At 51.1% G+C, this 12,940-nt stretch overlaps 1 protein-coding gene across 1 annotated transcript in view; it reads left to right on the forward strand.

Annotated features, from left to right (window-relative positions):
- UBE2QL1 (ubiquitin conjugating enzyme E2 QL1) overlaps positions 1-11,450 on the forward strand; it is a 40,944-nt gene extending 29,494 nt beyond the window's left edge. The window contains exon 2 of the mRNA XM_026017655.2: positions 10,107-11,450. Within this exon, the coding sequence (XP_025873440.2) occupies positions 10,107-10,238 (132 nt within the window). The 3' untranslated portion in view covers positions 10,239-11,450. The remainder of the gene's footprint in view (positions 1-10,106) is intronic.
- The last annotated feature ends 1,490 nt before the right edge of the window (positions 11,451-12,940 follow it).

Consider the following 12,940-nt stretch of genomic DNA (forward strand, 5'->3'; position numbering starts at 1 on the left):
TTGACAGGTGAATGCCCAGGGACGGTTCCTGTCACATTTTCCAGTGACATTCTTGGTCTCCCTCGCATCTTTGGAGCTCCTTTCAGTGGCCTTGTTGTTGCTGTTGTCTGTGTGAGAGAGTACTCTTCCACGCGGCGCTGTACGGCGGGACTGGGTGGACGGTGCAGCTGCTTACGGAGGGTCCTGACATCAAGCAGACCCCTGGCCGGAGGCGGGTCCCCTCCACTCCCGTGGGGCGAAGCTGCAGAGGTGAGGGATCCTTACCAGCAGACCTGCCTTCTGTGGGACAAAAGGCACGAGGAGTGCAGAGTGGGCGTCTCACCTCGCTGGCAGCTGTCAGCTCTGCTAATTCCCAACGGCCCTCCTGGGGAGAGGACGACCCGGCCTGTGCCACCCAACTACCCCCCAAATCCAAGTACATCCCTCCTCATCTGAGGCTCCAGGTCCCCTGGGCCTGCTTCCTAAATCAAGGCACTGTGGCAACAAAGATAGCTTCTGGCATCGGGGCATGTGGAACAGGTGGGTGGCCACGAGTCAGGGTGAGGGGAGTCCCGGTCCCTGGAAAGGAGGGCGCAGTGAGGACTGAGCCACCAAGAGCAAGCAGGTGGACGGAAACACCAGCGGGCGCTGTGGGGAAGATGTTGATCCTCATCCTTTTCAAAATGTGTTCCAAGGTGAGGAGAAATATGGTGCCCTAAGGAAGGTCCAGTGTGTAGGGGATGACGGTGGCCAGGATTCCGACCTGGGAGGTCACGCTGGGTAAGGAAATGCCACATTTCCTGCCGATCACTCACTCAGCACAGACCAGATGCAGAGCGGGGCACCTGGTGGCTCAGCAGCTGAGAGTCTGCCCTCAACTCAGGTCGTGACCCCAGGGTCCTGGGATCAAGTCCCGCATCGGGCTCCCTGCGTGGAGCCTGATTCCCTCTGTCTGTGTCTCCGCCTCTCTCTCCATGTCTCTCATGAATAAATAAATAAAATCTTAAAAAAAAAAAAAAACAGATACAGAGCGATCCTATAAGAAGGCCAGGGCTGCTGAGACCTAGACAGTTAACATCACCTGTTCATGCCCATGGAGCCAGGTCCACGGGAGAAAGATTTATGTGAGTGAAGATAGGCCAGTGTGTGGAGCGCCCGGTGAGTTTGCCTGTGATACCAGGGACAGAGCTGTGCTGGCAGGACTTCTCTAGAACCCATTACGTAGGCAGCTGGATTTACCTCGTAAGTCAAAGACGCTGAAGGAGTGGCAGTTTTGTGCTAAACAAATCCTTTAGCCATGAAAATGAAATATGGTGTCCTTGGCTTGGCCTGTTGATGAGCTCTCTTTGCATTCTCTGTCTAGCAGAAGTGGCAACGATAGACTGCCCGTCATCTGGAGGGACAGGGACCGTGAGTGAGCAGGTGTCTGTCTCACTGAGGAAGGTCCGCCAGGGTTGAGAAGGGGACCAGGGGAGAACTGGGTAGATCCAATGCACATCAGCTCAGGGTTTAAATGAACCGTGGTAAATAAGGAATGGTGGGCCCGGAGCCCTCTGTTATAAAGAGGGTGCAGAGGGACGACGGAGGGGGTCAGTGACCTCAGCGCATCCCATGTCCAGTGGGAGAAGGCCGGGCTGGGCAGCATTGTGTGCAGTCGGTGGTCAGTATCTTGTTCTCCTTCTCTTGCACATGCAACCTTTCTCCTTGTTTGTGAGAGCCGGCCTGGCCTTGGGCTCAGTACTGCACTTACTCTGAGTACTGTGTGACTCTGAGCACATTACTTGACCTCTCTGTGTCTGCTTATTCATCTGAAAGTTGGGGTTGATTGTAGCAAAGCCTACCTGCTGGGCTTTCAGGGAGGGTTTAATGCGTGTGTTCAAACCCTGTCCTGAGAACAATGCCTGACACACAGCTGCCATGCCTGCCTTTAATAAGTACATCTAACTATCACTTACTGTGTTCTAGTGCCGCTAATGAAACCCACGGGGACCCGGCTGCTTAAGCAGAAGTAGAAGTATTAATGGAATCCCCCCCCCAAGATTTTTTTTGAAATGATTATCTGAAATAATTTAAATTTTTAGCACAAAGTTTTTTTTTCTCTGCTTGCTTCTTCCAGGAAAAGACCATGTGTCTCAGAAGAGATTCAGTAATTGCTAGAGCTGTCTTTAAAGTGTAAAGGAAAGAGATGCTTATGTTTTGCAAGCATCAGAAATATCCATGAGCCATGCCTTTGGTGCTGCCAGTGGCTCAAGGATGTTTTATGATAATATTAAGTAAAGTAGCTCCAGTGTAATTCCTACTGAATATTATCCAAGTTTATATAAAATTGATGCTATCTTTGACATTCTAAGTTGTTCACAAATTTAAGAGAAAATATCTGAGTACATTTATTACCAGTCATTGGGAAAATAGTAGAGGCTCTAGTAGAGAATAGGTTATGTAAGATTTCTCAATGGAAAATTCTAGTATGTTCCAGCAAGTGAACAATCCTTCCTGAGTGAAGTGGCTTTGTATCCTGAGCAATATTCTGGAACTCCACCCTGGTAAGACCCAATGCCATAGGAAAGCAGGTCAGTGGTCCTGCCAGGACGGGGAGCTAGACTCTGGCCAAAAGTGCTCATTCATTCATTCACCCCTGCCTCCACCCCTAGGCTCCTGGGTGCAGCCCTGTGCGTCTCCCTCACCTGGTCTCACCTGGTATCTCCAGCAACCCGCTGGAGCTCTGTTGGGTGGTAGGCACTGAATAAATCTTTGGGAAATACAGGTTACTTTCTTGGGAGTTTATTATAGCCAAACTGTATTTAAGAACAGACTTGTTTGGTATTAATGGCAGAGATTGCTAAAGTATAAAGCCAAGAAGAGTTTTTAAAGTTCCGATTTCATTATATATCATGGGAGCATCACACACACCGTGGGTGCTTTTCTGGCTCACCGGGCACCTGTGCACTGCCAGCCGGAGCACTCCTGACATGCCCTTGCCTGTCCCCGCCTGCTCCCCAGTCCCTCTCTTGGGGCAGTGCTAAGACAGTATGTCACTGGCTCTGCCATCACCAGGCTGTGCTCACCACCCGGCATCTCGGCATCTCACCACTGCACAACGGGCCAGTTCCTTGTTACCCCTCTCCAAAGGCTCACCCCTGCAACAGGTGTCAGTGTGCTTGGGACTCAGGCACAGAGCTAGGCACTGGGAGAGCAGGTCACTCAAGAGCCAGTGGCCCTGTCCCCTCCCTCCTCTCTCCCCAGTGGACCCTCTCCATGTCTGTCATTGGACCCCGTGATGTGAGAGCCCCAAGCACCATCTCCAGCAGCCTCCTCCGGCTCTGTGTGCTGCATTTCTGATACACATCCCAAATCCAGCCACCTCCAAGGGACTCAGGATCTGATCCTGGAAACCTATTTCCTCCTGGATCAGAAACCCAGAGTGTCCCAGGCCTCCTTGGTCACATGACAGATTCTTCTCCAATTGGCCACCGTCTCACACTTGACCAGCCACCCACCTCCCAAGTGGACCTATCCCAAAAGGACACCTGACTCGATTTGCCACCCACAGGAGAGGTCCAGATGCTGCAGGATGATGGTAGAGGATCTATCACCCTTACCTCTGCAGTGGGAGGGCTTATGTCCCCCAAGCATATATTGAAGTCATGGCCACCCCTTCCCTCACCTGTGAATGTGTCCTCCTTTGGATGAAGGATCTTAGCAGATGTAAAGTTAAGATGAGGTCATCCTGGGTTAGGATAGGCCCTAATGCAGTGGTCAGTGTCCTGGTAAGAAGAGGGAAGTTTGGAAACAGAGACCCGCTGGGAGAAGGCCATGTGAACATGAAGGCAGAGATCGGGGTGATGTGTCTGCAAGCTAGGGGATGCTGGCAATGGCCAACAGACCACCAGAATCTGGGGGAGGCCTGGCAAAAATTCTCCCCTAAAGCTCCCAGAAACAGCCCTGCTGGCACCTCAATCCCGGACTTCTGGCCTCCAGAACTGTGAGAAATAGATTTCTGTTGATCTCAGCCCCCTGGTCTGGCATTCTGTTAAAGGAGCCCCAGGAACTAATGTATCTCCTGTCCCAGCCTCCTCTCTCTCTCTGTCCTCCCAGGAATACCTGGACGCACACCTTCTAATTTGTCCTTTGAGTCCACCCTCTGAACACCTCCTCCAGGAAGTCTTCCCTGCCTGTCTAGCCCCGAGGCCAAGGTAGATGCACCCATGTGCACTCACCCAGCATGCTCCCTGCTTGACCTAGAGTGGGGAATGTCAGAGGATACTGTGGTTGTGGAGACGTGGTTGTCACCACTGGCACGGGGCAACTATTGGCATCTGGTGGGCTGAGGCCAGGGACGCTGCCGAGCATCCCAGGGCACAGGACAGGCTCCACAGCCACAAACGGTCCAGCCCCAGATGTTGGGAGCACCGCATCAGTTTGCCCCTTCCCCTTCTGCTCTCCTAGCTCCTTGGCGCTCCCCCTCCCTGCCTTGGCTGGTGCTGGGCAGACTCCCAGGCAGGCGAGGGGTCTCCCAGTATCCACTGACCACCCCCCAAATGGGCCCATTGTGGCCTGGGGCTTCCCTGACTCAGCCAGGAGGGCTTCCTTCAGGGTTCCTCTTAGGTTCTGTCAGCGGCCACTTCACTAAAGGGACCCTATATACATGCACGCACACACACTCAGATATCCACGTGTGCACACACGCATGCACACACACACACTCATATTCACGTGTGAGCACATACATGCACACACACTCCTATCCACATGCATGCACACACACTCATATCCATGTGTGAGCACATGCATACACACACTCATATCCACATGTGAGCACATGCACACACACTGTCATATCCACATGTGAGCACATTCATACACACACACACTCAGATATCTACATGTGCCCACATGCATGCACACACTCCGATATCCACATGTGCACACATGCATGCACACACACACTCATATCCACATTTGAGCACATGCATGGACATGCATGCCAACATGCATTCTCACACACACATTCTCAGACCCCTGCTAAGTGCTGCAGAATCAAATCAGCACATTCCTGCTCCCAGCTTCTCTTTTTTGCCTCACTGGATGGGATCCTGTTGAAGTCCCTCCCTTGCTGGCCAGCAGCTCAGTGTAACTGTTTTGATTTGGAAACATTTCTTTGAAGCTGCCTCACCTGTTGTAGGGTCTTATCTGTTCTCTAGAACTTTGTAAGCTGATCTGCTTTGCAGGTTAGGCCTTAGGCGAAATCTCGGCTGCCTTTCCAAGTAGACCTCCTTTCAGAGATCTGGTGAGCACGCCTTCTCCTCTCCACGGCCCTGGCACTTCCTCTGTTCCGGGTCTCCTCTTCCATGTTAGGGAGGGAGGCTGAGCAAACAGCACACATTAGAAACTCCTTTTGGAGGGGTTAGGGATGGTGAGCACTTGTAAACTAACAAACTTTCAAAGACTTTGAAAACAAGTAGCCGCTCTGTAATTCAGCCCAGGAAATGAGGGAAAGAACCCCAAAACTTCACATGAGAGTCTGGAAACTCTATTTTTAAAAGAGCAGAAGCCTATAATTCATGGACGAATGAAATGCAGAAATGCCACGGAAGTAGGTTTGCAAAGAAAAATAAAGTAGTAAGAAGAAAAATCTAATCAAGGGAGAATATAGAATGAGTGTATTTATCTCAACCTGTTAAAATAGACGTTATTGAAAAAGCTGGGAAATGAGCCACATAAATGTGAACTACTGGATTTGCCCAAAGACGTTCTGTGACAGAATAAACCAAGTCATAATATACACAAAAAAACAGAAAGAATATGTGTGTGTGTGTGTGTGTGTGTGTGTGTGTTTTCAAGAGGCCAGAATGAAGCTAACTTGGTCGAAAGGTGAGATTGTCTGTGATAGTTCCAAAACCTAAAAGCCCCATTTACTGTGTCCACCCGTGCCTGGCGCTATGCCAAGCATCTTATCTTACGTGTTTTAATACATTAAGTCCTTATAAAAACCCAGGGCATATCACGTTCTTCTTATGCTTATTTTACAGATAAGGAAAGCAAGATTCAGAGAGGTTAAGTAACTCACCCAAGGTCACACAGCCAGGAAGTGTTGGAGCAGGGATTTGAAGCCAAGTCTGTTGAGTTCTGCACCCTCACCCTAGCACACATGTGCACACACACACACACACACACACACAGGCCCTGTGCCCCAAATTCACCAGTGTCTTTTCCATTGTTCTCTGAATACAGCCAGCTGTTTCAACTTCTGCTCTGGGACCCCTTATGCTTGCCACCACAGCCTGGTGAGCACCTGCCACCCACATGTCAAGGCTCAGCTCAAGTGTCATCGGACACAAGCCTTTCTTGATGCACAGACAACCGGCGCTACTCCCCCCCCCACCCCACAGTAGAGCCCATCCTCCCCTCCAACCTGTGTGAGGACCAGAATCATTTCCACCTTAGAAAGTTCTGCAGTCCCAGTAGCCAGCAGTTCCTAAGTTGGGAAGACTTATCGCAATCCTTTGATAAACAAATAGGAAACCAAAGGACCTCCTCTTTGCCCCATGCCCTCTTTATTCCATATGCCAGCCATTCTCAAAGGGGGTGATCTGACCCCTGAGGAGACATTTGACAATGTCTGGAGACCATCTGGTTGTCATAACTCTAGCGGGGCAGGTTGCGCTGTATCTAGTAGGTGGAGACCAACAACACGGCATAATATCCTAAAGTTCACAGGATGCCACCCACAGAGAAGGAACTGGCCCATGATGCTGAGGACTGAGGCTGGGAAGCTCTGATGTGCACCTTCTGTCCCTGCAGCCCATGCCATGATGGCTCGAAGCTCCTACAGGCAGGGACCACTATCCCTTTGTCTTTCTAGACCCTGTACCCGACATAATGAATGAATGAATGAATGAATGAATGAATGAATGAATGAATGAATGAAATTCACCATGTGCATTGAGGCCATGGAAGCCATTGAAGGGACTGACATGTGGATCTGAGTTTGGAGTCGTGTAGAAAAGTGTAGACATGTGTAGCTGTATAGAATTTTTCATGTTGGATTATTGTGATTGGCCCCTCCACACAAAAGTCAAACCGAAGTACTAACTAATGGTTTTTGGTTTTGTTACACACAGCCCTAGAGGACTAGTCTCATTAGCCCCGCGGTGCATCAGCGTTACGGTGAGAATTTTTAAGGGCGTTAGGGGAAAAGCCTCCGGTTGCTCTTACCTGTACGTGTACCGTCTGGGCCTCAGGAGAGAGAGGGTGTTTACTTATCTGAACTAACGATTACACGAAGCTATCACAGCGGGTTGAGTAAATTGTCACATCCAGATCTGTTCACATTAAATACAAGTAGAGGTGTTTTAGGAGAAACAAGATTTATTCCAGGAAACCCTCCAGGAGAGACTCTGGTTATTAGTTACATGGAACCAGAGAAGGAAGAAATACGAATGTCACGACAATAAGGACCGTTTTTCAGTCATTGTAATGCAATTTACGTTTTTCAAAGTGCTTCCAAGTTCAGCATCTCATCTGATGCTCATAATGATGCTGGGCAGGGAATCCTGTCCCCACTTAAGAGAGGGCAACACAGCGGGTCGGAGCAGTTGAGCCAAAGGTTTCCCCACAGTCCGTGTTCCAGGGGACGGACGGCACCTGGAGGGAAGACTGGGAGCCGGCCCCACAGCAGAATGACCTTGAACATCAAGGGCCCGGGGGAACATGGAGCATCCCCACTTCTTGATGCAGTGGGCACCTCAGGAGCATCTTAGCAAAACCAGCTCAGCCACCTTGGCTGGGCCAGGCAACGTAAGTGGTACATTTCAAGCTCCGTGTTCCCCTGGGTGATATTGAAACAGCCTATCAAGAAGGGGACAGGCAATCTGTGAAGAGAGATCTGTTAGCTATAAATTAAAACTCCAGAGACACCAGATGAGGAGAAAGGTCTTCGTGGGCAGTTGAGGACAGCGAGGGCACAGAGACCTGGCGGGGTTACAATAGGCTCTGTCTCCTGGTTGCTGAATTGACTGAGTGCTGGGGCTTGATGTTCATAATGTTTCCTGGGAAGAAAGGGAAACAAAGAGTGGTCTGTTCATTTGGGGTTTTGTCCGTTGTGTTTTGTAATAGTTGGGACTTTCAGAAAGAACAGGCAAAGTGTATGTTCACGCCAAAAACAACAGAATATTCCAAGATTATGGTGAGTTTGTGTTTGCCTGTCTGTTTTCAGTTCAGAATTGTCAAACCATACCACAGACTTTTGGGGTTAGAGACAGGACTGATAGAGATGGCTAGGATTTGCATTTTAGGCAAAAGAATAAAGCTTGATATTTGTTCCTATTTGATGTAGAAATTGATGCTGGTATCCCTGCAAAGATGTGTTTGCTTGTTTAATCAAGCAACTTTAGACTTTGATCTCAAGCCATCAGGATGATCATTATAAATGTATTAGCTTCCCATGGTCCCTTTATATCAAATGTGACTATGCCGCGTAAGCAATGGAGGAAGTTATAAAATTCAAACTAGGAGTCGCATGCTGGAGAGGCCTGGGGAGGTTTCTGGAAGTCAGTGAGTGGCAATCTCCCGCCTTCTTCTCTTTCATCCTTCCTTTGCTCCTTTAGCACCACTTTTGGTGTGAAGCGAGCAGCAGATTAGATGGTGGCACTGCCCCCCATCAGCAGATAAGCCCAGCCAGAAAGATGTCCAGAGAGGGCAGGCCCAGCGGCAACTCTGGATTTCTGGCTCCTTCCCTGGGCATTGGTCTGAGTCTCCAGTGTTAAAACACCAAATGTTGAACCAGATGTTCTGAATTTAAGAACACGAAACACTCTTTCATTCCCGGTTTCTGGCGATTGGGCACCATTTTCCCCTTGAATGACAAGGCCGGTACGACGGCCTTCCCCCCAGAATCGTCAGTGGATTATCCGACACCACTAAGATGGGGTAGGCCTTGCCTGCCTGTAGTCACACAGGCCCAGTGGCCACTGTCCTGGATGCCCGTCCAAGGGAGCACCAGTCAGGCTGCTGGTGGTGAGGCCCGGTTCCAGTTCAGGTCACCTTGCGACACAGATGACACAGGTGTGCCGCAACAGAACTGTTAGGTGTCGAAAGGCAGAGGGCCTGTTCACAGAGACTTGTTAGTGGAGGAGATGGTTGGAGACGGTGTGTGCAGCTTGCAGGCGGGTAGATGTCAACGAACTCCTCCACTCCACCTGCAACATGCATGCATGAGATGCTCAGAAAGACATGCAGGTCTCCCAGGAGGGGCCCAAAGAAGTGAGCACCGGGGAGCGTGCAGGAGAGGCTCCGGGTGTTCCTGGTGACCAGGAGGCCTCGTGAAGGACCCTGAGGCTGGGTGGTGAGAGCCGTGCTGGCCCTTGCCGACCGAGGCTCCCGCCCGGCTGGAGCTCCTCTTTGTCTTCCATGTGTTCCTTCCCTCAGATGCCAAATAAACCTCATTCCCACTGGTTTCTGGAAAGGAGAGCGTAGCCTGAGACACAGTCATGTCAGTAGTGCCTGCAGGTTCCTTCTCCCTCATGATCTAGAGCTTTCTGCATCCATTCTGAGATGGTTTAGATGCTCTTGTCCACTGCAGATGCAGATGTCCCATCTTTTGGGTCAGGAACGCCTGGTCCCGGTGCCCCGATCTGTCTCCCGGATTGTGTAAAGGACAACCAACCCTCATCTTTGCTCCCTCTTGGGACTCCAGACAGACTCCCTCCTCCTCAAAAATGCCCTCCCCGTCTTCTCATGAAGTGGCTCCCACGTGTCATGAATGACAAGAAATTCACCCATTGGTCCTGAGCTTGACTTTTGAAATGTGCGTGTGAATAGCTGCACGGACACATCTAACTTTGAATCTCTGCCTCTTCGGTTGTGGGGGAGGCTGGAAGTCACAGGGAAGCATCCTCGGGGAGCGAGGAGGAATGGCCGTAGGAGCCCCCCCACCCAGGGACCCCGTCTACCTCTCCTGGGACAGCCGTGGGGAGCCGAGGACACAGAGCAGGTGCTTCCCGGGCCCAGGGATGAGGCGCCGGTGGAAGCCTGGCTGCACCCCTCCCGTCCCGACAGCTCGGCGGCCCTGCTCTGCTTGGCGCCCGTCTAGGGGGTTCTAACCTGGTGTTCCTTTCCCTCTCCCGCAGGGGCGGATCTGTAGAAAGGCCGGCAAATCCAAAAAGTCCTTCAGCCGCAAGGAAGCCGAAGCTACCTTTAAGAGTTTGGTGAAGACGCATGAAAAGTACGGCTGGGTCACCCCGCCCGTGTCTGATGGCTGATGTCCTCGACGTGCGGGAGACGCTCCAGCCACCTGTCCACACACACGAGTTCCCGACATCTCCTCCTCAACGCCGAGCATCCTCACCCTTTTCTACTCCAGCCGGAACTGAATCCTGAATGCCAAGGAGACGTTTAAGTTATTTATGAACAGATGTGTTTACAGGGAGAACGAGGGAGCGAACGCTGTTCGGGATTAGGTTTCGATGGTAAATGAGTGGCCATCTCGAAGTCACCTTAGAACCCATGTTGAGCTGGTGACGTTCCCCAGCCCGCCCGCCCCTCCGCCCGCCCCCTCACACCGCCCTTGGCTTCTACCCAGACAGCAGCTCCGAAGAGCAGACAGGAGACCAGCGCCTGCTGCTCCACCCACTTCACGCCCATGGCACCGCTCACATTCGCTAGGAACGTCCTGCATCGCTGTGCTCTGTGTCTCTGTTTCTCTCCCTGGCAGGTCAGCGTAACTCGGAGACGTGTCCTTCCGTGGCCCCGTGTGACGACATGTAGACTTCATTCGTGCCCTGGCCTCTGGCTCCTGAAAAAAATTTCACATTGCCAGGTTCTAGCGACTTAAAACTACAACTGCCCACTGGGTGAAAACGTGCGCTCTCTGCTGACGCTGTGGTGTGCGGCTGTCCCCAGATAATCCGGTGCCCGGGGACAAAAGGCAGGGCCGCTGTGGCCGCCGTGGACATGCAGCCGTGCGGACGCGGGGCGAGCTCCCCGACGCGCCGGCAGTGGGACAGCCCCCTCGGTACTCTGAAACGCTCCTACGACACCGCATTCGTGTTCCTGTCTTCTCCCAGCTGGTCAACCCGCCACCCAGAGCAAGAGACGATTTCCCATTCCCTGAAGTCAGCTGACTCATCCTATTCTACGTGCTAGTGACAGGGAATGCCAGAACTGCCAACGGATCCCAAGTGACGGTACGAGGACTTGCATGACCGGGTCTATTCCCTCACCCTCCTGTCACTTGTGTGTCCCGGGGGGGCCGGGCTGCGTGATGCGTGAGCACCCTCGCTGTGATATAAACTCCCCATTATTCCATCTCCCACACTTTCATTTTTCTCTTCTGTTAAGTTACTTAGAACTTTCTAAGAAACTCCATGAAGTGAGGAAACACTGTTTATAATAATACGTGGGAAGAGGTAAAATGTTCATACCAGGTGGAAAATCTTATTGGACACATTTTAAATAAAATCATGCATACCTGACACACGGCCTCAAGAATCCAGTCATTGGGGGCTATCCTGCCACTGAATACATCTAATCTGTTTTTAGAACTTAATATTCCGAAGGCCACGATGACATTGTACAACGAGGTACAAAACATGAGTCTTAGGAACCCACGGTCTTTGCAAAACTCCAGTGGATTAGCAGGGTCCCCAGAAGCCATCAGGGAGGCAATTAGAAGCTAACAGGAAGCATTAAGGGTTGATTGGGCCAGACTTGGGTGTTGCTAACTATATTTTCCCATTGCAAAGGAAAAGAAATCTTTGCTGATTACATAAAATCCTTAGGGCAGTTTTGGCTAAGTCGCGGACCTGTTCACCTGTCCCAGGTTGTCAGAGGTCCCAGTGACCCAGCCTCAGAGGACAGGAGTCAGCTCCCAGCATGACCGACCATTCACCAAATCGACCCGTTTTTTGCTGCTTTTATTTTTAACCACTTTCTCCTGTGCCCCTAATACACATGCAGCTCTGTCCACCAGGACGACAATGCGTTGAGGACGCATGGCTGCCCACTCACATTCCTGCTGAGTAATTATAGTCACTAAATTCGATGACAAAGAACTGAAACCATTCTTTCATCCGATCCTCCCAAGTGGCACTCTCCATCCTGAAACCTGACATTTTAGTGCATGGTCTTGGGCCCTCGGGCCACTTGTCGTCCTGGGATATTGGAAGAGTGAGTGTCAAAGATACAGGACAGGAGCAGCCTACTGGGGGAAGCACCCGAGCTTATTTCTTCCTGGATGCTTCCCTCTTCTGATGTAAAACGTAAAGTAACTTTCTTTCTAGAGACATACGGATGTGTTTGAATAAACAGAGTATATACTGTGTAGATACACATAAAGTATACACCGTGTGTATACCACAGGGAGTGTGTATCAGGAGCCTGCTGCTCCGTGCTGGCTGCCAGCTGATCGAAGACACGTCCACGGTTGGTTCTGGGTCTGCCACACTTGCATGTGGCCAGGAGATTCGTGACCACCTGAGGGTGGGCTGGGTCACTGCCAACAGTGATGGGGGTGGGGGTGGGGGACATGTGGCCCAGTCTCAAGCCCTCCACACACCCTGAATTTGATTTCTTTTGCTTGTGATTTCCATTAGGTTTGTTAAAAACTGAAAGTTGTAGAAGAAATATTCTTTAGTGAAAGAAATGCCATTTTTTGCTTAAATTGATAAGACTTTCTCATTTGAAAAGCAGGGGAGAATAATTGAACACACAACTATTGCTTTGACCCTTCCTCGGAAGAACTACCTTTTCAGCAGCTGGAGGCATCGCAGGCAGACAGCGTTGGCCAAACAGTGGGGAGCCTGGCCATGGCCAAGGCCTGCTGACCCCGCCGACCTTGGGGCCCAGGGTGGGAGGGACGCTTGCTCCAGACCCAGCAAGTGGTTGGCTGGGGTCATCTTCCCACATGGGCCAAGAAAGCTGTCCCTCTTTAGACAGACAGCAGGGGGACGACTGGCCAGGAGTG

Source organism: Vulpes vulpes, chromosome 3, assembly GCF_048418805.1.
Source record: "Vulpes vulpes isolate BD-2025 chromosome 3, VulVul3, whole genome shotgun sequence".
NCBI classification, from domain to species: domain Eukaryota; kingdom Metazoa; phylum Chordata; class Mammalia; order Carnivora; family Canidae; genus Vulpes; species Vulpes vulpes.